General features: G+C 40.6%; 1 protein-coding gene across 1 annotated transcript; it reads right to left on the bottom strand.

Moving 5' to 3' along the window:
• Nucleotides 1–2106: 2106 nt before the first annotated feature.
• On the bottom strand, nucleotides 2107–16082 carry OPRM1 (opioid receptor mu 1). Its single transcript, XM_009281424.2, has 4 exons — nucleotides 16061–16082; nucleotides 9924–10286; nucleotides 8470–8990; nucleotides 2107–2156 (listed from the first exon to the last, which is right to left on the bottom strand). The coding sequence occupies exons 2-4, from the start codon at nucleotides 10264–10266 to the stop codon at nucleotides 2118–2120; spliced, it is 903 nt and encodes a 300-aa protein (XP_009279699.1). The 5' UTR covers nucleotides 10267–10286; nucleotides 16061–16082; the 3' UTR covers nucleotides 2107–2117.
• Between the last annotated feature and the right edge of the window lie 9041 nt (nucleotides 16083–25123).

The following is a 25123-nucleotide window of genomic DNA, read 5'->3' as shown; positions in this document are numbered from 1 at the left end:
AATGATGTTGTATGATGTTAAGCCGTTTGCATTTCTGGTGTATTCTATGTTCTTGTTAGCTAAATAATACTGCTGTGTGGTGCAAAACAATATGACAAATTCTTCCAAGTGCCTATCCTATGCTGTTTAAAAATTAGGTGCAAAACCTCTTAGAATGGTGACAATTCTGGTTTAAACTTTAATGATGACTATGAGGAGATCCTGCTAAACGAACACAAAATTAAATCCCTATGACAGCACAGTGGAATTTTCAACAGAAAGGGGAAAAAAAAAAATTAAGGCACTTCTGCTAGATCTAGTTTCACATTCTGCTGATATATAGGGCTACATATTTAGCTGCAACACAGTGATGAAATTCAACTATTACTTTCATTTACAACTTGCAAGGATTTGGCCTTCAACCTTTATTTGGCAGTCCATGGCAAAACCAAACAATTTCACATTAAAAGCATATTGTCACATAGATTTTAACAATGAAAACAAGAAATACATTTTGGTTGCAGAAATAAAAAGAAAAGAAACCCCCTATTCCATAGAGTTGTGTTTTAGAATACACTTAAATTCATCAAAGTACATTTTCCCCTGGTTAACTACTGATGATTTATTTACAAAGCAAGTAACAAACAATGGCTAGAAAATACCATTGCACCACAAATTATCTACATGGATATTTCTAATGTTCATACTAGAAAACAGCTAAGGTGGCATTTACTTCAGTACAATGTTTCTTTCATAAATCTTAATGTGTTTTAGCAGCTAATACAAAATGGAGATGCAGACTGTATTACGTTAGTTAGAAAAGCAAACATATTATGGGTTTGATTAAGAAAAAATAGATGTCTAGCAAAACGTAACTTTTTTTTTTAACTTAAAAAAAAAAGAAAATACCATTGCACCACAAATTATCTACATGGATATTTCTAATGTTCATACTAGAAAACAGCTAAGGTGGCATTTACTTCAGTACAATGTTTCTTTCATAAATCTTAATGTGTTTTAGCAGCTAATACAAAATGGAGATGCAGACTGTATTACGTTAGTTAGAAAAGCAAACATATTATGGGTTTGATTAAGAAAAAATAGATGTCTAGCAAAACGTAACTTTTTTTTTTAACTTTTTTAAAAAAAAAAAAAAAGATCTAATGCATTACCTGCTCCAAGCACTTCACATAGGGACTGTCAATGACTTACAAATTCAAAATGATGCTGACAGGGCAGCTGAAATTTGAGAAACTACTTGAAAGAGAAGTCATCATCAGCCTGTGCTAGCTCTGACAAGCTTATAGGTAGATTTCTATTCACATAGGAATTTATGTTAATAGAGTCTATGCTGTTTTGGGGATCGTTTGACAATCAAGAACAACATGGAATACTTTCATTTTCTCATCTCTTTTAGAAGAAGTGATAGCTCATGGCCTTGATTTTAAGGTCTATTTTTTATGTGAGAAACAGAAGCAGAAGGTGAAGCTTGGAGTTTTGTTTTTTTTTGTTAAGTGGGCACTGAAAGAAATATTTTCCCTTTGCAATTGTGGAACATGCAATCCTTGTAAGAGAAGACCTCTTGAACTGCAAATGTGTTGTTCTAGATGATCTTGTGAGACTTCAGCACACAAATAACCTGCACAGAAAACACCTCTACAAATAAATTTTAAGAGTAAATCAAGTACCCAACAGTGTTACAACTTCATTTCCCAGTATTTCCCATTGTTAAAAGCTCACCTTCATTTTTCAAACTATAGCTGTCTAGCCTCTGAATTGTTGTTTCCAAGCTGTTTAACAGCACTGTAACTTGTCGAGAGCATGTCAGATCGCTACAGGTACAGTAGCTTTGTTTTAGACTAACGTATGTATTCCTGGTAAACATGCCTGTTTTGAACACTGGAGCCTGGCAAGCCCCCGTATCTCTTGGCTCTGCTTGCTGTTAAGTTTCATGCTTCTGTTACGCGCAATGTAGAAGTGCTGCAGAAGCAATTTTGGACAGACTGGAAAAGCAGGCACTTTCCTCTGTGGTATTTTTTGAGGGAAAGTGTATCCTACACGTTCCCATAGCATACTGCCCAGACACACTGTGGCACTGGTGTGCAATTGCTTTGAGAGCTATGCAGCAGGAGACCCTGTCACGGCAGTGGAGTGGTTTCAGCTTCTTGAAGTTCCAACTGAAAGGAAAGAAATTGCAAATACAATGAACAATTACTTGATTTCTTCCCACCCACAAGTTTGTGTGTGTGTTTGCATGTGTGTTTTCTTTTTCAAGAGGAATTTACTTCTCATTTGCAGCTACTGTCCTGCTGGATAAAGCTAAACAGGTAGCCCAGAGGGTAAGGCAAGACTGTGCCTTTGCCATGAAGCGACAAAGGCAGAGGAAATGATCACAGAAAAGTTTCATGTCTGACCCTCAAAGACAAAGAAACATTAGTAGGTCTGAAATTTGAATTAGAATATATTTCATACCAAGCCAGTTGTTCTCTTTCTAGAGAGGAACTCTCTAAGAATTTCACGAGTATGGAGGGATTTCGCTCCCTCCTTGTATTCTTTTTGTAGCAGTTGTAGGGGAGTTAGTATTTTAGATAATACATTCTGTGCTCACATCAGTACATTGGTTAAATTTTGGATTTGCAGTTAAAGTCTAGTTTAAATTCTGTGTGAGATGGATTTACATCAACAAACCCAACAACCTCTCAGCCCTGTGTGTCCACAGTATCCATGTTGAGTCCTGTTTGCATACAGGCACGATAGCACTACAGATGTTTTCATCAAGAAAATCTGCTTACTGCACAGCACATCCTGAAAGTCTGCAACCCTTTTTACTGCCCAGCAAATGTCCTGCAGCACTAGAACCTGTTGAAAACAGGGTGTGAGACACTGTGAATAAAGGGTTTATGGTATGGAAAGTAGAGTCACAGATGAAGCCTGATGGAGACAAGAGAGGGAGCGTGCTCCTCTAAAAGTAATGGGACATGGGTAAGGATATTGGGGCAGGGAGAAGGAAAGTGCATTTTCTAACTGGATCACTTTCCAAGCACGTTCAGCAGAGTGGAGGCTGTTAGGACTTCTGATTTGGAGATAAATTTCTTCAAGGCGAAAACATAACTCAAATGCTTGTTCAATTTAACATACTATATTTAGGGATTTTCTTTATTCTGTATTGCGAGCATTTCTCCTCAGCTCCTTTTGGCCAGAAACTGACCTGATCCTAAATGTGAATGTCCCTGTCTTTTGGAGAAGTCTAGATCCCGAAATGAATTTTGAAGTGCATATTCACTTATCTTTACGGATTAGATAAAATAGAAGCATTTCTTTTGTATTTTTTTACCAATGAACTTTTTCTAATTTATTAAGGAAAAAATTGAAATGTTTTGTTCCCCGTTTATTCTAATTCAGAGTTTAAGGAATGCCACAAACACAGGCAACCTTAGAAGCCATCTAATTAGTTCTGGTCCTCATAGCATAGTTTGTTGTTCTTTGCTTTCATGAAATAGTCTGGCAAACACATGCTGTTTTCTCTGCTACCGAGAAGATTCACAAAGGGCCCATGTCAGTGCAACTCAGCTATGAAAGAAAGCCCAGTTTTAAGGATCTATTGAATTTAGACAAGCTTTTCATAGATGTCATTATCTTGCCAGAAATGGGCTTTATAAGAAATTGGTACTTTGTAATTATTATTGAAATACAGTATTACTTATAAAGGAGATATGTCCATTTTCTAAAAATACACAGAAAGGCCATTCTCTATTAATACAGGTAGATGTGAATCTGCCAAGGTTTGGAGTTACAGAATCTGCCCAGCTTTTGTCATGTTTCTGCATAGGACTCACCAGCATTCCCCATATTTTTTTGCAATCTGTCATATAGCACTGGGAAAATTAAAATGTAAGAAAGTACTTTCTTCATTTATTTAATCAAAGTGAAACTAGCTTTCAATTTTTTCTTGTTTCAACTTAAAAATAGGTTTTTTTAACTCCAATATCCTTTTTATTTCTACACGTGGCTGCCAATCCAAGCAATAAGGGCAAAGCTTTTAGGGCTGAGCACAAGTACCAGAGCTTCTGGTTACTGAACATATCTGAGGCCTCATTTTCAGCATATGAGGAGGCTTTGCAGCTTCCATTAAGGCATTTAGACACTTCAGTGGTTAAGGAGAAAGCCCCAGAAGCTAAAAATACAAAAAATAGTTACACAGGATGACTAAATAGTCCTGAAAATGTGCCTATACATAATTTACTTAGTTGCTTGGACTCATTCAGGTGAGGCTGCTATAAAAACTTAAATGGGTCACAAAGAAACTAACTCACTGAAACAAATTAAATTTCTCAGATTTCTATAATTATTAATAATCCATTTTGATAAGCATTTAGGATTTTTTTGTTATTAACAGATAGATATTAACAAAAATAAAAGGTATTTGGAAAACATAGTTTTCAGGAAAAAATAATTATCAATTAATTTTAAATTTTAAAAAATATTCAAACATCTTTAAATCTCAGAGATAAATTAATACAGAGAATCTCTGTGCATCTGAAGTAAAAGCTATTTCAAAATACTTGTCAAGGTCTTTGTTATGAATCAAGTTAATGTCAATGACATCAAAAAACCTCAGCCATTTGCAAAAGCTGGTATTTGGTCCTTTATTACCATTCCCTACCAATATTGGGTCATACAGAGAAAAGTTCAAAAAGTAAGCAGTTTTGCTTTGCAAGCAATTTTTCCAGGATTCCATCACTCCTCCTCTGGTTTTAACTCTTCATGCAAATGCACTTATAAGATTGCATATGCCTCCCTGAAAATTAAAGTGAGCCAAGCCTTTAAGCTCACTTTGGAACAAATGTAACCTATGCATTTTACCACAGGAGTTGGTTGAGTGTAACACAGGATACATCCCCCACAGACGTGAAACATCTCGGTCTTACAACTCTTTCAGGTTTTGCATGCCTGATCAGCTACTGTCTTTTCTTCCTCAGAACTATGTTGCTCCACTGAGCAGGTACAATTTCTATAAATGCTCACACCGTCAGTGTTATGGATCGGATGCTACTCTGCGCATTTGAAAGAAGCTGCATTTCTGGAGGAGTTTTGAACTTGTTCTGCTCTTCCACTTTTTGTAAATGCTGATAAAACAATAACCAAACCCTTAATCTAGATCTTTTTGGTAATGCCAAAGAGCCATAGAGTAGGCCAAAGGCCAGTATCTTAACTCAGAATAATATGAATATTTATGATGTTTCCTGTTACTGCTTTTGCACTGATAGAAAACACAGTTGTTCCTTCCACCAGTGAATGCTTGTTTTTAAGTGAAGCCCTAAGCTGTTGAGCGATCGAGTGATTGCAGTTCTCATTAACTTTAGCAGGAGTAAAGAATTCTCACTTGGCAAAAAAGCAACTTGTAGAACACCTGTTTCTTTGAAAATGACGTGAAGTGTGCCGAGTACTATACAGCCTTGCAATTAGAATTCATACCAAATGCTCTCCAAGGCCTTGTCTATACAAGAAAGAGCTTGTCAGTATACTTAGATCAATACAGACATATTAGCTAGACTTTCTTGTGCAGAAAGCACTTACCTGTGTAAAGAATGCCCTGCCAATAGAATTAACAAAATCTCACTGTTTGAGCAAACAGTGGTTTTTCTCTTCCTTTCTTTTTTTTCTTTTCTGAGAGCAAAAGCTGCATTCACCCTAGGGCTTCTCTTTAAAAAATAGTAATAATAAAAAACCTATTAGATGTTACACTTGTAAGTACTATCCCAGAGAGCCTTTAGTGTAGCTTCTCTGTTTAAAAAATAGTAATAATAAAAAACCTATAAGATGTTACACTTGTAAGTACTATCCCAGAGAGCCTTTTTAGTGTAGATTAGTCCTACAACCTTGTCTGTCATTCTGAGAGTAGCAGACAACAAAAATGTTGTCTCTTACAGAAATGTTTGCTGGAGAAAAAAAAGAAATTAAGTTTAATATTCAGGTTTGAACATGGCTTGGCATGAATGTATTCTATAGACATTGTGGAGAGTGAGAAAGACTGCACCCGATAGCTGGTGTGCTGTACTCCAGGGAGCGCAGCAGTGAGAAGGCTCAGGTCAGCATCCAGCAAGCACATCTGGCAGAAATAAGCCAGTGGCAGCAGCAGCAGCTGCCAAAGCAAGGACTGCAGGGGTGGAGGTGAGGGAAGAGAAACTGGGCCAATTTATGGCCGCTTCAAGTTCTTTCAAATACCAGACCACGCAAAGAGACCTATCCACCCATCTATGAGGACATGAGCTTCCAAGTGTTGTCTTCTCCCTGGTCCTGGGGAAAACTGATGGCTAGTTGCTAGGAAGAGCTACCAAAGTAGTCAAAGCTGGGTAGTCAAACAATTTCTTACAGCTCTGCATGCACCTTTTTTGTTCCATGCATATTGGCTCTTTGCTTCAGTTTCCTTCCTTACTGCCTCACTCGGACCTCATTCCTGATGTTCCCCTTTCTCCTCTGCACTCTTCCTCTCACCTCCCTTTCCCTTCAGCATCTTCCTCTTCACTTCTCTTTACATGTGCTTTATCTCTTAACTAATTTCATCACTATTCCCTGAATGGAAAAAAAAAACCCACCCAGCCAACAAAGAACCAAACTATGAGACTAGCTTCCTCCTTATTGCCACTATAAAGCTCACTTCACTTGCTTGGTCCACCCCTGCCTCAGCTGGCTCTCTCCCTTGTTGCTGTAGGTTGAAAGCTCTTTGTGGAAAGGATCATCTATTGTGTTTGCTCAGTGCCCAGGGAAATAGACTTTATTTCACTCAGCCTCTGGGCAGTACCATACTAATCTTTGCTAAGGGTAGAAGTTTAGAAGGCTACAGGTCTCCTAAAAATACTATAAAGATATGTAACTAAATATAGAAAATGTGTGCATACACACTGCACTGTAAAAAGTTGGAATTGTACTAGATATAGATACAATCCTGTTGTCAAACACATGCACAAAATATTGACTCCACTGAGGGTTACAAATGCATTATTAACAGTTGAATCTGCCTAATAAATTTTCGCTACACCTAGTAAATACTACACGTATGTACATACATACATACATATATGTATGCGCTTATGCCGAGTTTGGCAGTTCTGCTCCACCACCAAAGTGTGCGTAAGACTGAGCAGGCGCTAACTGATTTCACAGGCCACAGTTTGGCATGTATGTATCAGATGCTGGTGAACGACAACACCAACTGCAGATGCTTAATAAAGGTTCTCCCTTTAGCCCTTCTCCCTTTAGCCTGCCCCCTCCTCTTTTCTGGTGCAATTACTATTTTGTTTGTTTTGAGATGGTAATGTTCTGATTTGGGCTTTCTGGCAGCAGCTGAGTGGCAGGTATGCAACTGCTTTCACAAGAAGCCATTGACTTCTGCACCTCGAGGAGGCAGCTAGCTTGCGGCTGAAGTGGCAGCAGTGAGAAACTGGTGCAGGACCAAGCTAAGTATATTGCTGAAAGGTGATATGGCAAGGAATGAACTAGACTTGTGCCTTTTTTTCTTCTTTTTAATGAACTACAGAGACGACTCAAACTTTTTCTAGTGCTTGTGATGCGCTTGAGTTACTTTCAAGAATGTTAAGATTTGCTTTCATGTTTTGCTTGATGTTCACTGAGGGACGCGGCTTGGAAATTCTCAGGACTAATCACAGGAACATGGATGTTGAACATGTAACAAAAGAGCTTCTTTGGAAAAGCTAAGCAAAAATAGTCTGAATTAAAAAAAAAAAAATCTATTTCTCTTGGTATATGCTGTGCCATAAAATCCCTACTTCTCAAAGGCTTTTTCTACATGGAAAAGTATACCTTAAATGGCAAAATGGCACAATAGTCCTTAACATGTGTGTATATTTACCTACCTACCTACCTACCTATCTATCTATGTCAAAGCCCACCTTAGCCAACGCAGATAATTATCTGATATAAGAACTGCATGTAGACAAGCCTTTGTCTAATTCTTGCATGTCTTCGAGGACAAACAAGGCCAGGTAGGCCTTCTTTGTACATCAATCAAAAGTGTACAAGCACAGTTTATTCTCTATTTTATTCATTGCTGCAATGGGAGAAGAAGTGAGATCTATATTGTGTCCCACTCCTGTCTCCATCAGCAGACAAGGAGTATGAATAGAGAAATCTGTGATTAATCTCCAACGGGTTCTAAAAGAGCCACCTGTCATAAACATCCTGCAAATGAAACCCTGTTTTGTGTGCTTTGTATATGCATGCACACTGGACCCCGTCATGCAAGGTACCTCTGAAAGCCCTCAGCTTCTGAGCATCAACTAGCGGAGAGAACAACTAGCACCGTGCAGGACTGAGGTCTCTGTGTATGCATACACCAGTTTCAAATATAACCCTGAAAGTCTTTAGACCTTCAAATATCTACAAATCAGTATAAACTGTAACTTCCGAATACATGTCATCTCCAAGCGGGAGGCCTGGATCCAGAGATGACATCTCCACTGCTAGTCATACCTGATGGTTAGTCCTGTCCACAGTGTTGGCAGTGGAAGCATGGTCACGAGTGTTTTGTCGGACTCGGGTGGAGTTTTGCTGCTCAATGGTTGAGGAAGTGGGGATGCAGAACTCTCTGAAACACCTTTTGAAATTCTCATCTAGAAATGCATAAAGGACCGGATTAAGGCAGCTATTTGTATACCCTAGAGCAATACAGAAGTGCCAAGAGACAGTCTGGAAAGTAGTTTCTGGGATGTTGACCAGGGCTTTAATGATGACATAAATGTGGATGGGAGTCCAGCAGACAATAAACACCGCCACCACTACAAGAACCATCCTCGTGATTCTCCGCAGGTTCCTGTCCTTCTCTTTGGAGCCAGATAACATGCGAACGCTCTTCAGGCGTAAAATCATCAGCCCATAGCATACGGTAATGATCAGGACTGGCATGATGAAGGCAAAGATGAACACACAGATTTTCAGGAGGTTCTCCCAGTACCACGCAGGGTGGGAGAACGTAAGTGTGCAGTCAATAGAGCCTGGAGAAAAAGGAAAACAGCAGAGAAGTACAAGCGGGTCAGTTTTTCATCTGCTTTTCTTTAAACCTTTTTTGTTAAATATCATAGGCAAATATATGAAGATTTACTAAGTAAACAGGTAAAACGAAGCAATCTGTGACCTGTCATCGGCACAAACATTGATAGGACACAGTGCTGCAAAACAGGTATGAAGTGGGAGTTAGAAAAACAAGAAGTAACGTGTTCTCTGTTGCATTTTATTGCTTGGAATTGCACATATATTGGACACGAAAAAAGTTGAATTGTCATAAATGCTTAAACTTTGTATCATTTTCACTTTCAGTATAAAACCTGGTGAAAAGAAAGATGGTTTAACCACCGTATCTGCTGAGACTTTGGGCATTTCAGAGCAATGGGGAAGAGAACGACATGACACTTAGTAACTGTGCACTATGGAGGGTTTGGATTTATGCTGAGATGCTGTCACTTCATAGGAGGTCTTTGAGCACCAGTGATCCAGAATGTGCTCTCTGCTCTGTATCCTGCCAGACTAGGTGCAACATATCTATGACTGCCAACTTCAGTGGGAATATCCTGGGTAAAACACAGGCTTCTGTGCTGTAGGACAGTGCATAACCACCCCGCAGCAGAAGGCAGGCAGGCACAGATGCTTTTCCAAACACTGCAGTAACTGTGTGGGGCAGCGAGACTCGCACGGACCCACAAAAGGAGCTGGAGCTGCCTGTTGTAAACGACAGATCATGTGCAGTTCTGTGTCCAGTCAACTACAGCCAGATGCAAAATTGTTGAAGGGGTCCATTTGCACTGACACCTGCTTTATACAGGTTGGAGGTCAGAAGTTAATTCAACACCTCTACAATAAAGTGAAACAATGCAGAAAGGAGTTTAAACATTGAAATACTCAATTTAGGAATGAAAGCCAGACTTACTTACCATGCCTGTATTTAGTAGTTGCCATGAACATAACTGGCAGGCCAATGGCAGAAGAAAGAATCCAATTGCAGACATTGACAATTTTGGCATTTCTGGGAGTACGGAAATCAAGGGCCTTAACTGGATGGCAAACAGCTACATAGCGATCCACACTCATGGTGCAGAGTGTAAAGATACTGGTGAACATGTTGTAGTAGTCTATGGATATAACAATTTTACAAAGGATGGTACCAAATGGCCATGTTCCCATCAAGTAATTCACACTCTGGAATGGCAGAGTACTTGTTGCTAGGGCATCTGCCAATGCAAGATTGAAAATATAGATATTGGTGGCAGTCTTCATTTTCGTGTACCTAGAAAAAAAATCAGCAAAGCGTGTGAATGACCACAACTGACGACAATGTTAAACAAAATTGAGTCTGGTGCACCATCTATATGAAAATTCTGTGAAATAATGTGCTAGATACTGTCAAAGATCATCTTTTCTGCTTTTAACCAAATGACCTTGCTATGGTTTATCTACAATAATGTTTGCAGTTCAGTGAGGCATTAGCTAAAGGGTGTAAAAAAGAAAAGAAAAGATTAATTTAACTTGTGGAGAGAGAAAGGATACGCATAGAAGAAACAATATTATAGATGCTAAAGAATTGAGAAGCTGAAAAAAATTGTATTTGTACATATCAGACTCTGTACTAAATGGTTATATTTTCTCTATCTGCTGATGTCATGTTGAGTATCAGAACTGTGGTCTGTAGAAACAGAGAAATCATTTGTAGGTTATGGAGTAGTAATGACATAATTTCTTAGGGAATGAGTACCTAAAAGATTAGTGTAATTATCAAATCCACTGTGTCTAAAAGTTCAGGCTTTTAGACTTTCTTGTTTGTTTATAATTATAGAATTCTAAAATAATTTGTAATGATGGTTACTACATTGCTTTACTAATCTCAATGTCCAGTATAAGTTGGACAGATGTTCTTTCAATCAAACAAGAAGACAGATGCTATTAACCATATACATTGAACGTATCAATAGAACCACCACCCTGTGTGGATGCTGCAGCCCTGTTGCTTGAGGTAGGAATGCTCGCTCTGCTCCACAGTGCCTATTTCGGCAGGAGGGTCTTCAACCTCCATTGCACGGCCTTCTTCCTAAGTCTGTGCTGCTAACAACCCAAAAACCACTTCCTGAATTTTTAATATGTCATACTTCAATCACAGCTGAGCAGGGGGAGCTTTTTATGTTTTAATTTGTATTTGCATTGCTAAAGGTAGAGTCCAAATTCCTCCTTAGTTTCATCAAATTTTTTAAGAGCCCTTCACTGTTTCAAGTCTGTTGTGTCAGCTGAGCAGCACTTGAGATCCACTTTTCATGAGGATGCTATACTTTTGCAGTGGTACAATGACTGTTAAGTAATGTTCCTGGTCATGCTGCCCTGCTGTCCTGATTGCTGCCGAGGTTGCTGGGCACTGTGGCTGCTTGGCTTTTGGGGGGTCAGATGGCTTGCTTTTTTGATAAAACTTCCTTCTATTTCTGCAAAGTAACAAGTACAGTGTTTTAGCAAATATTTTACAATTTATAGAGTGATTTGCAAGAGGAACAGCCCGTTTGAAAAGATCTTTCAGGCAACCTGCCAGGGAAGACAAAGTGTAAAATACAGTATTTCATGGGTTTTTTTCTCTCTGACTTTGATCTCTTCAGAACATGAATTAGCTGCAAAAAACCCCAACGACAGGGCTGTTTAGGGAACAGGCATTTGGAACTTTTTTGGTAGGGTCTAGAGAAATGCAGACTTCTTGCTGAATGCATCTAGATAGCTTTTACGATGAACATCTGAAGAAGTTTGTAACGGCTTTGTTCTCTTATTTTCCAGCACTGTGCATGAGGAGCCACTGACAAGCCTAATTTCAATTTAGAGCGTTTTTTTAAAAAAAGATTTTCAAGTAGATCCAAGCTCTTTCTTGACTGCTGTCTTGAGAAAGTATGATCTAAGTATGATACTTCCAAGTTTTAAAAAAACCGTATATTCTGAAAGTACCCTAAAAACTTTTCTTACAGGAGCACTCCATTTATCCAACAAGATTGTAACGCTAACTTAGGAAGAGGTAGGTGCTGCAAGCCTCCATGCCTCTCTCTGCTGGGAATTATTTAGAAAAAAAATGTACAGGATTGCAGTGTGGGAGAGGTACACAATAAGCTGCAGCTCTAAAAACAGTTTGGAGGGAGGAGGAAATATTTTGTGGGTGATTTACTGGAGAATCTTGCAGAGCAGAATGAAAATAGCAACATTTTTATATTGAGTTTACTATTATGCAGAATGAAAATGTTGTACTAAGCCCTCTTTTTGCCATGTCCCCTGTTGTTTATCAAAAATGAATGTCTTCTCCACAGGTCTGACAACAGATCCAGGACTAGCTAAGGTTGTGTCCAGAGAGGTAGCCTGGAGGTTTGATTGCGTTGTGAGCAGACATATCCAGCTTGCTCCAGTCTGATCCACTCAGGCAGCAACAGCAGCAGAGGAGCAGTGGCTCTCAATTCTGCACAGACAAGGAAAGGTGATGAGGATCCTGTGCCCTCACCCAGGCTGCTGATCCCTACTCATCCCTGAGGTGTTTGCCCCATCTTATGGCTGGACAAGAAAGCATGCTTAGGTATGCTGCTCAGTGCTGCTGCCATCACACATGATTCTGGCAAAGTTCTGTCTGGAGAGCACATCGTCAGATGATAATGATAATTTTTTTTATCAGTAATTAAAGCCATTTTTATGATTCAAAGGGAATGCTTGATACAGCAAAAAAATAAATACATCACCCAATATGTAAGTGACTCTCAGGTTAGCATGCCAGAGGATGGGCAGGGAAAAGCTCTGAAAAAAATGGAATAAAGTTTCTTCTCTGGGACTGGCATGGGCCTTATCCCACTTAAATGCTACACACTTTTCAGTTTTGCTATCTTGCTTTCATTGCCAGTTTAAGCTGAAAAGTTCTTGGACTTATTTTGTTTAATGGGCTCTATAGGCTATTAATGAAGGATTTTGCTTGATGTACTCTGTAATCTTTATATTTCTAATCACGCTGTTCTTACAAAGAAAGGAAGCAGAGCTTTTGTGGTGATAGAAAGTATTAACCTCCACAATTGCCTAATCAACAAAAGCCTATTGAAATTCATAATATTCTTTTCAGTGAATTCTATGGGATTTGGGTGTTTCTCTGTACTGAAAATTTCAAGATTTTATAAAGGGCTTATTTCTGAGAGGTACATTTTGTTAAACATGTATTTTTCCAAATAAGTAGATTATCAGTGTACCTAGGATTATTTTTTTGGTATGAACAAATAAATACTGAAGCAATTGATTAAAAGTAATTTTAACAGCATGAAAAATAACAGTCCTTCAAAATGGAGCTCTTCAAAGCCTTGATTTTAGCTGTTATTATATTTTTTGCTAAGGTATCAGTCTACCTATTTGAACAAGCAGCACAAACATTTCCATCATCCAGACACAGATGTGTCCGTGATGAGATTTCTATACTTCGGAGGGACTGTATTTTATATGTAATTAAAGTCACAGGACATCTGTATGACTTACAATACCAAAAGTATTGTGTTTATAAATGCAATCTTTTAACAGACACTGTTTTCACACTTTCATTCAAGGCCACTAGAGAATCTAAAAATGAACAGAAGTGTAAAGAAAGAGTCTTAAATGCAAACCCATGAAAATCTGAACGCTGGTATTTAGATTACATTGAAATTTCAGCATCTGAAACACTAAGTATTCTAAATTTTGCATGACAATGACCAAGATTGCAAATGAAGACAGAAGTTGGCTTTTGCTAACATTACTTTTACTTTTACAACTCTGCAATGAAAGACTAATAGATTAACATGATGATTCAATTTTTTGGTGAATATTTAGCTCGATACTGCTCTTGATACATATTCAAATTAATTATGCTCATTATAATACTGATACCCACTAGTATGCCTTTTCTATCTCCTCAGTGCAGGTTTTGTATCATAAAATATCTACATTTATGAACCATTTTTTTGTTGGTAGTAGTAAACGATAGATGAGCTTTACAACAGTAAGAATATACTTTATGTCTGTCTAATTCTGTAGGGAAAACTCAGCCTTGCCTTTATCTTCAATCCAGCAAAGCTTTAAAATATACTTGAAGTTTGAAGATCTGAGTTGTAGAGGTCCACTCAACTGGGATTTGCTTGGAATAAGAAAAAGCAATAGAGGAAAGCATGAGAATCCTGCTCAGATAGTCACTAAGTTCTTAGCATTCGAGGACAAATAGAAAGTCTTGAGACGACCTCTTCAACTGGCAGCCCATGGGCCACTTGTAGTTTGCAAACCAAATAAAAGGTTCACCAAACTAACCTAGAGAGACCCCCAGCTCCATTGCACAAAGTGTAACAGCATCTTGAGCAGGAGCCACGAGCACCTTCCGTTCCACCTCACAGTCATGCGACAAGAGAGATGTGAGCACTCTTGTGCCTCTCTCTCTGCAAGACACATGTCACAGCTCTGCTTCTGGCCTGCCCACTCCAATGGTTTAGTCTCCACCTTATCACCTCCAAAAATTTTTGAAGAGTCTTTTCTTGTAAGCCTCCATGGCTCAAAAGTAAACAAATAACATGAAGACCATATCTTTTCTTAAAAAAAAAAATGAAATTTTTAGTTCGCATCACACTTTATCTAAGCCTAATAGACACAGTCGGTATACTGCCACCTGAGTCTCGTCCCTACCACTTCTTGGACAAGCTGTTTGCATCCATGTGGATTGTTGAAATATACCCTCCCTCAGACCCTTCAGCCCTTCTGTACCAGATCAGTTTTATGGCATCCTTGTACCACTAGGCTGGTGCAAAGAAGCCAGAGAGGGGGACCACGTTTAGCCCAATGAATACAGTAATACATACCATTACAAATTAATTTGAAAACTGCTCCTATCTGAAGAACAACACTGAGGAGAAAAGCAGAAACAGTCTTTTGCACTTAGGAAATGGGCTGGCCAATGATAGATTGGTAATAACTACCTTCAGCAACACAAAGGCATGCAAGCTTTTGTCCACAGAATGCTAATTTGGAGACAAAGACTTCTTCAACTGATCTGTGTTTAAGTTCAATGCAAAACATATGAAAAACTGGCTTAATTACAGGAGATTCATTGCAGAAAGCAGTCGTTCATGAAAATAGTTTGGCTGCTGAAAGAAACAACAGCCAGCGATCAGGTCTTGCGTACAGACAACCTGACATAACTCTTGTTGATGCTGAAGGAGATTAGGTTAGTGTTGCAAATTCATGTTCTTCTTGCATAAATGACTTGTTAAACAAATGAGGAATCATTATGTGCATACATTAGATTAGTTGAGGTCTCCTTGGGTGGGAAGATTAAAACATGTGAAGTATGCCTAGTTGAACCAATTTAAATGAACATTTATTTCGATGGCTGTTCTGGTGCATCTTGTATATGCAACTCAAAAACAGCAGGAATGAGGGATTTTTTGCATGCTTTCCTGAGATATCAGGTACTTTCAATTTTCGTTGAGGCCTTAAAGCTTTGACAAAGGTCATGTCATATTCAGAACGGTCTGGAAAAACCCTCAAATATTTCTTCTGTCTGCCAGTCCAATTAGTGTGTTTGACACTGAAATGAAGTCTCTCAGCTAGACCATATTCTGAAAAGTACCTTTGAGGTAAAGGGTCTCAAATGATGGACTTAACTGATGGCCATCCTATCTTATTGTCCTTTTTCTTTCTTTGCATGGTAGTGGGTCTCTATAGAGTGAAAGACTCGCACTGTATCTCAGCCATAGTTGTGACATGTGCTGTGGCAGACTGTTACCTATTAAAGTTTTGAAGTCATATATATTCTGGATGAGCCTAACCTACCTGTCTGGGAGCATATGCTTTAATCAGCTTGAAGACTTAGTCTTTGATTTTTATATTCATGGGTACTTTAGAATGCTTATGCCGTAAGCCGTTAAATTCAAGCTCTGGGTACAAGCACTACAAATTTGTGTACAACCCTTACACGTTATTAGGCGGTCAGGCCATCCAGATTGCAGGTGCCATACTGTGGTTAACAATCTAGTTGTCCTTTTGATTTATGTTCTTCTGAAGAGATCATATACAAGGATGTAATTTAAAAATAATAAGCCCTCAGGGAAAACAAACAAACAGCAAATCGAAAAAAAACCCAACCCTCCAGCAGATGCAACATTATAGCAGAAAATGTTCACACATAGTTACAATGAAATTGTGCAATTTGCAGCACATTCGCTTACTTCCTGCACTGATCCTGAGTTTGGGGGTAAAAGCTGAACTGGGGAAGGGAGGAAGATTTCACTGCCTTTAAGAAAGACAGAGGCAGTGGTTGTTTCTTCCTGCTAAACCCTAGCATCCTGACTCCCAACACGGTGCTACACGGTCACTGTTGTGACCGGTGATGGAGGTTTAATTAGAGAAATGAAAAAACATACGAATATCAAGCATCACTTCAGGTGTCAAGGCATGACATAGTAAGGGAATGTATTAGATCTAAAATTGCAAGGCCTCGTTATATGGCATACTTAGTCGGGAACACAGCAAGGCCTTCACATACATTATGCTGGAGCAGCCTTCCCCTCCCTCCCTCACACACCAGCAAGGGGATGTCCATTTTCTGAAGGAGTTTGAATGTATGTGCTGAATGTGGGTCTGAACATAGGGCAGATAACTGCTGGACTGTAGTTGCTTCAGCTGCTACCTCTTTTCTCCCTAATACTTTGTTTTCCTACTGCCAAGTTCCTCTTTCACTTTATTCTCTTCCATAGCACAAATGAAATTAAGCCAGAATTTCACCGAAGTTTACTTCCCTCGGGTTATCTGGCTAGCATTGTTGACTTCCCAGCTTGTCCTTTCCTTGCATCGGGGCAGCGTCAAGGCATGTGCAGATCCACCCATATTTGCTTACAGGACCCAGGCAGGAGAAGTAAGCAGAGCACACCATTTCTCGTGGAGGAGCATCGGCTCAGGGCCGTTTCTCCTGCACCCAGAACCAATTAGTGACTTCTCTCAGACCTCAGCTTTGGGAGAGGGAGAGCTAAACGAAAGCCTTTTAGGCAGAGTCAACTTTCTTCTGACCCTGGTGCCGGTCTTTTTGGGAGTGATGTGGCACCAAGAGAGTTGGGAGGGCATCTGACTCATCCTGTTTTCAATTAATTACAATACTGTGTTTGGCTTTGGGCTAAAATTCACTTGTTGCTTTCTTTATGGCTCTTCCTGCATTTTTGCTACTGAAAGGCATCATACAGAGGTCCTCTTTCTGTTATTTAGTTTGAATCAGTGAGTTTAGTCCCTCCCCAGAGAAAATAAAACAAGCTTCTTTCTTTGGGAAAAACAGCTATTTTGGGGAGGAAGGCTGGTCCTTTCCCTTGATGTCTGACTGAGAGGATTAACGAGCAAGGAGATTACTTCGGACAGAACACACAAACTCCACAGTAGTCATAACAGGTAACTATTTTATTATTTCTCTCTTATTATTTTCATGCCTTTTTTAATTACATGTATATGCAAAATATCGTGGCAGAAATCCATACAAAATAAAGCAGACGTGATGCATTCTTCTCTTTTTCCAAAAAGGGGAGGGGAACCAGCCAAGAACAGGTTTTTATAGATATATTCATATCAACCTGCCACACAAACATTTAAGATGTTGCAATGTCTTACAACTCCTATTACCTTCATTTCTTTTTCTCTTCCCAGACACCATAAAAAGCTACTTAATGATAAAAAACGAATAATAGTAATATGTATGCTCCAGTGCCCAAACAGTCATCTGCTGGTACACTTCCCTCCCTTCCAGCCTAGTTAAGTGGAGGAAAAATTATCTGCCACTTATTCCAGGACTTAATCTGGCCTGATTGTTAAACCACCTTTAGCTGAGTCTCTGTTTGCCTGGTGCTGAGGCATATATGGGTCTCCAGCAAAGGTTGCTGCTTTCGCAGTTACTGTGTAACACATCTCGCTGAAATAAATCGATGGTGCTAAAAAGGCTAACTCCAACATATTGCCATTATCCAGCAGTGGGTGCTTATTGCTGAAGTTTTTGCTTTGCTAGGAAGACGTGGAAAGGAAAACTGTTGGTGTCTTCAACTTAACTTTCTCCCCTCTGCCTTCAGGCTAGTGTGACAGAGTAAAAGCACTGACTACATCTATGATAACTGTGGTGACATTATTCTAGGGGGGACAAGTTAACAGTTATTTTCTCTGGTTTCCAGGTGTTGGTTCCCTCCTCCTGATTTGTTGGCTGATCACCTCAGGTGAGGACTGTACATGGAACATCCCCTGCTCAGCAGGGAAGCTGTCAGGGAAGCCTTTGAAGACAGTTTTACGGCTAGTAGATGTGAGATCCTCAAAGGTGTGATGGGGAACAGCAGTGGTAAATCCCCCCTGGTCAGAGGAGGTAGCACAGGCTTGAGGCAATGCCATAGACTGTACAGATCAAAGTAATGCCAAGTATACAAGGTATGGTCTCTCGCATACAAGAGATTGGGATCTTCTAGTGAAGCTGTCGAGTGTGATCTAGAAAGAGGCGACAGAGGTGAGACAAAGGGACTGGAGAGAGAGTAAACACGGAGGAAGACTTGCCTGTGACGGGGGAAAGGGGAAAGCAGGCGATGGTGGAGGCAGGTGTGACAGAAAGAAGGAGCATGATCATGTGTTTTGAGAAGAGCAGATCAAAGTACCAGGAATCATGGATTTAGTCTCCATGTGACAAGGATGAGATTGTGTCTGAAACTGGGGCTCTGAGGCAGGTGCTGAGACCATCACGTTATGAGAAGGATTTGGGTAACTGGCTTCTTGGATGATTTTTCAACAGAGACAGCACATCCCAGGGCTGGAGGTTAGCACTGTGCAAGGGGAAAACAGGAGAAGATACCCTAACTGCTGCTCCCTGTTCCCCCTTAAGAAAGAGACCTCTCCCAGCTGGGATTGCTCTGTGCAACACAGTGAAGAGGAGATGCTCCATTTTACACAAACATTTTTGTTTTGAAGTTTTATTCCTGATCTGAGATACAAGATCTTATAGCTGATAATTGAACACTTCTCATTAAGAAGGTGGAAAAAATTGCTATTTCATGTCTTTCACAGTTATTTGATTAGCTATGGTCTGTCATCCCTACCTTTTTTCATCATGTACATTCAAAGGGAAACATAAAAAAAAAATTAGAAGTGTTTAACATTAAATGGATGAATGAGAATGCTTCTTAACACAGCTGGGCTAAGCTGTGGAACTCCTTGCTAGTGAACACCATTAAAAGCCAACTTCCAAAAGAGAGCAGGGACTTTGAAAGATAATGATAGCATCCCCACTTATAATACCATAAACCCAACCTTCATCGTATAAACCAAAGAAAGCACAGATGGTTGTAAAAAGAACTTTGTTTGAGATCAGCCTAACCACAGCAATTCAGAAAATAGTTGCTTCCAGGTTTTTAAAAAATCTAGTTATAATGAGTGGATTTGTATTTTGAAGAGAATCATCAAGGATTGAAAACTTGTTTTCACTTGGAATCGTAATGAAAATAAATCATTTTTTGAAAATGTCCATTAATCAGGATCTCTACAACATCCTAAGCTTAAAAATAACCAACTTAGAATTTTTACAAAGTTTCAGAATTCTGAAATTTTACTGTAGAGAATATTTGTTTCAAAGCAGCTTTGTTTAGAAGTGGTAATATTTGTGACCTTTTATTTCCAACCTTATTTTTGATTCTGATTTTTTTGGGACTGCTGCATGGTAGAAATGTCCACAAAAAGCTACTGAATAAATGCTGATGCAAACTGCAGCTCAGAAAGTCTCTCTGCAGCTTAACGGACTGTTAGAAGGATTTGCACACAGTGATGCCCCTATTTCTTCCACTCTTTGACTGAACACCAGCTGCTGGCTATGGTGGGAGGAGAGGTTAGTAAGCTAGACTATGATTCTGAGACATTTGAGCTTACATCATGTTATGTTTGAGATTTTTGTAAATATGTCACCTTTTGATCTAGCAAAATTATAAAAGCTTATCAACAGTGTTCAGCAAAAGCTATGCCTGATGATTTGAAAAAATACTGGAAGGTGAAATAAAGCAGTACTTCAGGATTATGTTAGCTAATTAGCTCATTAGTCATTAGCTTGCTAATAATTACATAATATAAACAATATGTGCTTACAATATTTTCTAATTTTACTGAAGCCATGAAAAGTTGGTACAATTTGACTTATTTTTATAAGGAAATTAAAAAAAAAGTAATTAGGAAGCGTTTAACATTATTTTTCGTGGGAGCCATTACCAAAATGATACTCTAGGAAAAATATAGCCAGATCAAAAGAACTTTTTCAAGAGAAATTGAGCGAGAGGAGATGTTTTCTGCCCAGAAGTGCCCGGTGGTAACCGTTAGCAGAGGAGGGGGGTCTGCCCTCCTGGGGCAGGCATGCTGTCCCGCGGGTGAGAGCTCGCTGGGATCGGGGCCAGGCACAAGGTGGCACAGGGTCAGGAGACAAGTGTGAGGCTGCAGAGCTCTCACTCATCCCGCAGTTGCCCCTGGTCCCTCAGGGAGATGGGGGTTATCCTCAGGTTGCAGGCTAATGTATTTTCAGCTAAATTTTGACCATATTCGTATCAATATAATTTTTAAAAAAAGAGAATATAAAGGTATACATGCCGTTTCATCTGCCTGCTTCCCTTGAGCTTGCGGGAGGGAGGGGAGCCGCTTGCTAGTCAAACACTTACCCGCTAGCAGAGGTTGGTAAACTTCTATCACAAATGGCGTGCAAACAGGGACACCTGCCTTCCTGTAATGCAGGATGCTGAGGGTCACCCCCTCACTATGCTGTTCATTTAATTCAGCTTCTGTGCTGTTCCCGCCCAACCTGACTCCCTCAGTTCTGTCCCCAGATCTTCTCTGACTTGTGCTGGTGAGCAGTATCAATTCGTAACCGACATGACTGGTTAAGGCTGCTGTGGCTTTAGTCAACAGCTCTTAGCAATGGGGTGGACCTTTTCTTTGCAGACAGCGGAACAGGCAGGACACACATTTGCACATGCAATGCCATCCAAATGCAGAGAAGTTCACACGGCTGTGGACGGGAAAGAAAAGAATGAATTTTATGCATTCCTTGGTTTCTAAGTTCCCTGATCTATGCTGCTACAAGAGATGCTGTAGGCCTTCTTTCACACTGCATCCATAACTCCATGTCACCTTGCAAAGAAGAACCCATTTTTTTAAAAAACTTGCTTTGCCTCAGCCACTTTGAAGTTTGTGATCATTTTCAGTTTATTTCTCTAAACAGAATCTCTCCACTTCATACGTTATGACCTCTTTCCAAACCCCTTACTTTTCCCTTTCTGTGCACGTGTGGCAATATTCCTCTGGTGACATCAATTCTTTCTACCATTGAAATTTCACCCAAATTCTGTTCTACTTAGTAAAACAGTTTTCCTGAAGTGTGAGTGAGCTGAGCTGAAGTAACCAGAGCTTTCAGTACTGCATAGTCTTCCCAGTTTCAGTCACAGCTCTTTTTTTTTCAAAACGCTATTAAGAGGCTGTTTTGAGAAATGTAGAAAGAAATGTCTTTGTTTCAGAGAGGACTTCTTTCCCTGGTTTTGTTGTTTGTTTGTTTTTTTTTTTAAGTGGAATAATCATTTACTCTAATGGAACAAGACATTTCCTTCCTTCTGTGAAGGATCATGGAGAACCTGAGGCCCCTTTGTTTATGACATGTAACAAAATTAAGAGCAAAGCAATTAAGGAATCACTCTTGACTTGAGTGACTTTAGTGGCTATTGGTGGAATTACAGGGCGCTTGGCATCGTGGAGGACTGGGGCCTCCGAGAGCTGTTCCTCTCTTCCAGACCAGCGATGCTAAAGATTTTCATCTATGAACTATTACAGCTTTCTAGCATATTGCCTTAATCACAGGGCATATTCTTCTTCCCACTCTAATGCGTGACTAATATCCCACCGACTTGAGAAAGCTGGAAAAGCCTATAGATTACTGTGTAAATTAATTCAATACCACATGGTACTAATTGTACACTGTCTTGTTGTACTCTGCAGCAGCTAGAAGTAGCATTTGCTGTTGACATAGCCATAACAACACTGTGTTCATATTAGTAATTTACACCTATACAAAGCACATGAGGAAAATAGATGATAAAAATTATCTACAGATTTTTTCAGATTACAGGAAATTAATGACTGGCAGTAAAACCTGACTATTACTGCTGTCACTCAGAAGGTGTTTTTTTGTACTTGACAAAGGAAACAGCTCAGTGTTAGTAACATGGGGTTTAGCCTCACACACTACAGATATAACACATAAATATTAATTCAAGGATGAAAGTATTCAGCTGAACAGGAACCATCTGGGAGAATGAGGAGGTTGGATGAGAATGCATTAATGGTAAAGTAACATGTATATAAATTGGAAATCCATGGACCCGCTTTGCATGAAAAGCCTGATTTTCATACTGATAATGACAATACATTTCTAACTCCTTGTTGGACATGTCTGCTTTCTGACCCCTGTTTGCCCTAGCTGGGATAACAGGGTGGCATTGTGGACTGATAGTGACAGTTCCACATCAGGCAAGCACTTGCACGGCTCTGGCTGCAAACCCATGGATCTGCTTCATGCAGAAAAGTTGTAAGAATAATAATGTTTATAAGGATAATATAATAATTATTAAAAAAAAATTTCTAAAGAAGCCGAGCATGAGATATTAGCATGCAGCACACTGAATATGAAGTCACTGTTGCTTTCACTGGGGCTGGACTCTGAAAGTTGAGTAGGGACAGAGATTCAAATATCTAAGCACCTACCTCCCAACTCCTAGTGTTTTCAAGGCAAGCTAGGTACCAATATCACTTTAACATCTTATTTCTAGTAGCCTCAATTCTTCTCAAAATTAATACAAACTTCAATGTTTTGTTCTTCCTGAGCAGGTGTAGCGTGAAGGGTAGACAAAGAAGGGGAGCTTTATATGATGCCAAATTCAGTCCAGTGAAAGGTTTGCTTCCTATCTGTAGCTGGATCCAAGGATACATGAATGTGAGCACATATGCTCACTATTTCACATATGCATATTATATGATTGGGAATACTGTCATGTTAGTATAGCTTGCAACAGGAAATAAATCAAAAAGTTCCCTATTGCTGTCCAGATATATTAATCCTATAGAGAAGCACAGAAAGGAAATGCATTTTTATGTTGCTTAAACCACAGATCCTATTCAACCATTGACATGTAAACTCTTTTTCATCCCAAATTGGTAAACAGTTGCATGATATTAATTGGGAAGGAACTCTGTCATACCAAAAGCTGTTCTTGCACAGGAGACGTGGGTTCGGTCCTGCCTTTGTCATAGAATTCCTGGATGGTTTTGGTGAAGCCATTTAATTTATTTGTGTTTTCCTCTGTAAAATGAAAATATATTTTTGCTTTCTCCTATTGCTTCTGGCTTTTGTTTTTAAGCTGTAATCTCAGGGAAAGCTGCTCTCTTTAGATAGAAATCTAAATGCAAGTGCCTCATTCAATTTGGCTTTGCGGTGCAAGTGTAATTCAATTAATTAATGTAAGAAATATGAACCTAGTACAGGTTATGCCCGGTATAAATATATAATTCCAGGGACAACCTGTGGCATATATCTCTGCTGACAGCAATCCTGGCTCTGTTACATTGTGCATCTGCTTTTTCTCCCAGAGGAATGCATTCAACACTGCTCAGCCGATCGCAGTCATGCTCCTGTTCAGAAGCCTTTCTGCAGCTGTATCTTCACATAGATAGCTTGAGTCTCAGACCGGCCAAAACCACAGGGCAGAAGAGAAGCTCCCCAGCTCTGTGCATTTAAAATGCAGCCTCTAAAGTACAGTTAAAACCACTGGGCTTCTGAACTACTACAGTTTGAGCCATGGATGCCCATTACTTGTGTTCCCACTGGGTCTATGAGCTGCACAGGCTTTGCAGTGACATCCCCAACACACGCCAAAGGAATCAACCTCCGCCGTGCCGCAGCACCCTACCTTGACCGCTATCCTCACCCCCGGCTTCTTACAGCGAGCGCTGTCAGCGCTGCACCCACCACGAAGCCAGCCCGGTGCCGCTGGCCTGCAAGCGATGCTGGGCGCCAGCCTCACCTCCCGCCTGCCAGCTCCCTGCGGCCACGGCACCCATGCCCGACGGCTGCTACCCCGACTCCTTGGAAAACACAGTGTTCGAAGGGAAAAGGGACGCTTTCTAGACCCGGGGAAACTGGAAGTGCTGGGGCTGCCCGGGCAGGGAGGGAGCGCGCCCCAGCGGCGCCCCCCGCAGCAGCGCCCGCTGGGCTCTGCAGGGCTCAGCGGATGCTTGATATGGAAACGGCGAGCAGCCACGAAGGAAGAGGATCTTGGTCAGCCCCGTCCTGTCGCGTCCCACCGCCCCGCTCCCATCCCGTCCCGTCCCGCCCCGCCGCTCCCGGGAGGTGGCGGTGTCCCCCCACGAAGCCCGCCGGCCCCGCTCCCAAGCGGGCAAAGGAGCCCGTTTAATCTCGCTCTCACCCACTTCCCGCCGATTTACGGGCACGGGATTTCTCGTGCGTGAAAGACACACTTGTGAGTGACCTCTAAAAGCCCGGGTGGGCTTGCGGGCGAGAAAGTTGCGAAGTGCTGCAGCACAGCTGGGAACCCGGGATTACGGATAGCGGCCGCGATCCTGGCGTATTTATACACGTGTATACGCATGTATGTATATACACATATATAAATGTATTTGAATATAAACATATATATCAAGACTTGAGGCAGAGCATCTATAAACCCGGGCAGAGAGAAGCGTTTAGCCGCAATGCCATTTACATTTTGCTTGTGCGTTTGGGAGAGGTGGGGGGAAAGACGCGTGGATGTGTGCCGGCTGTCCGTGTGCGACCCTGTACCGCACACGCTCACAGGCAGTGTCTAAAGTCCCTTTCAATCCTCCCTCCTCAGCGGACAGGTGCGGGATTCAGGCCTCGTTGGCCAGAGCAGCTCGCAGAGGTGCCGCAGCACGGAGGGCCCGTAGAGCATCCCCGGACCCGCAGCGGTTTCTGACGGACCGCCCAGCCCGGCCGGTCCTCACGGCCCCACCGCAAGTTTCTCTTCACCGATCACCCGCGCCGGCTCTTTCTCAAAAGTCTCCT

This window comes from Aptenodytes forsteri, unplaced genomic scaffold, assembly GCF_000699145.1.
Source record: "Aptenodytes forsteri isolate BGI_AS27 unplaced genomic scaffold, ASM69914v1 Scaffold82, whole genome shotgun sequence".
NCBI lineage: Eukaryota > Metazoa > Chordata > Aves > Sphenisciformes > Spheniscidae > Aptenodytes > Aptenodytes forsteri.
This window is presented reverse-complemented; position numbering and strand designations above follow the sequence as displayed.

Coding starts and splice junctions, on each gene's coding strand:
- OPRM1 (XM_009281424.2), bottom strand. CDS start 10,266: ATGAAGACTGCCACCAATATCTATATTTTCAATCTTGCATTGGCAGAT. Junction 8,991..9,923: donor AACTACTAAATACAGGCATG/GTAAGTAAGTCT, acceptor CTTTTTCTCCAG/GCTCTATTGACTGCACACTT. Junction 2,157..8,469: donor TGGACAGGACTAACCATCAG/GTATGACTAGCA, acceptor CTTTCCTTTCAG/TTGGAACTTCAAGAAGCTGA.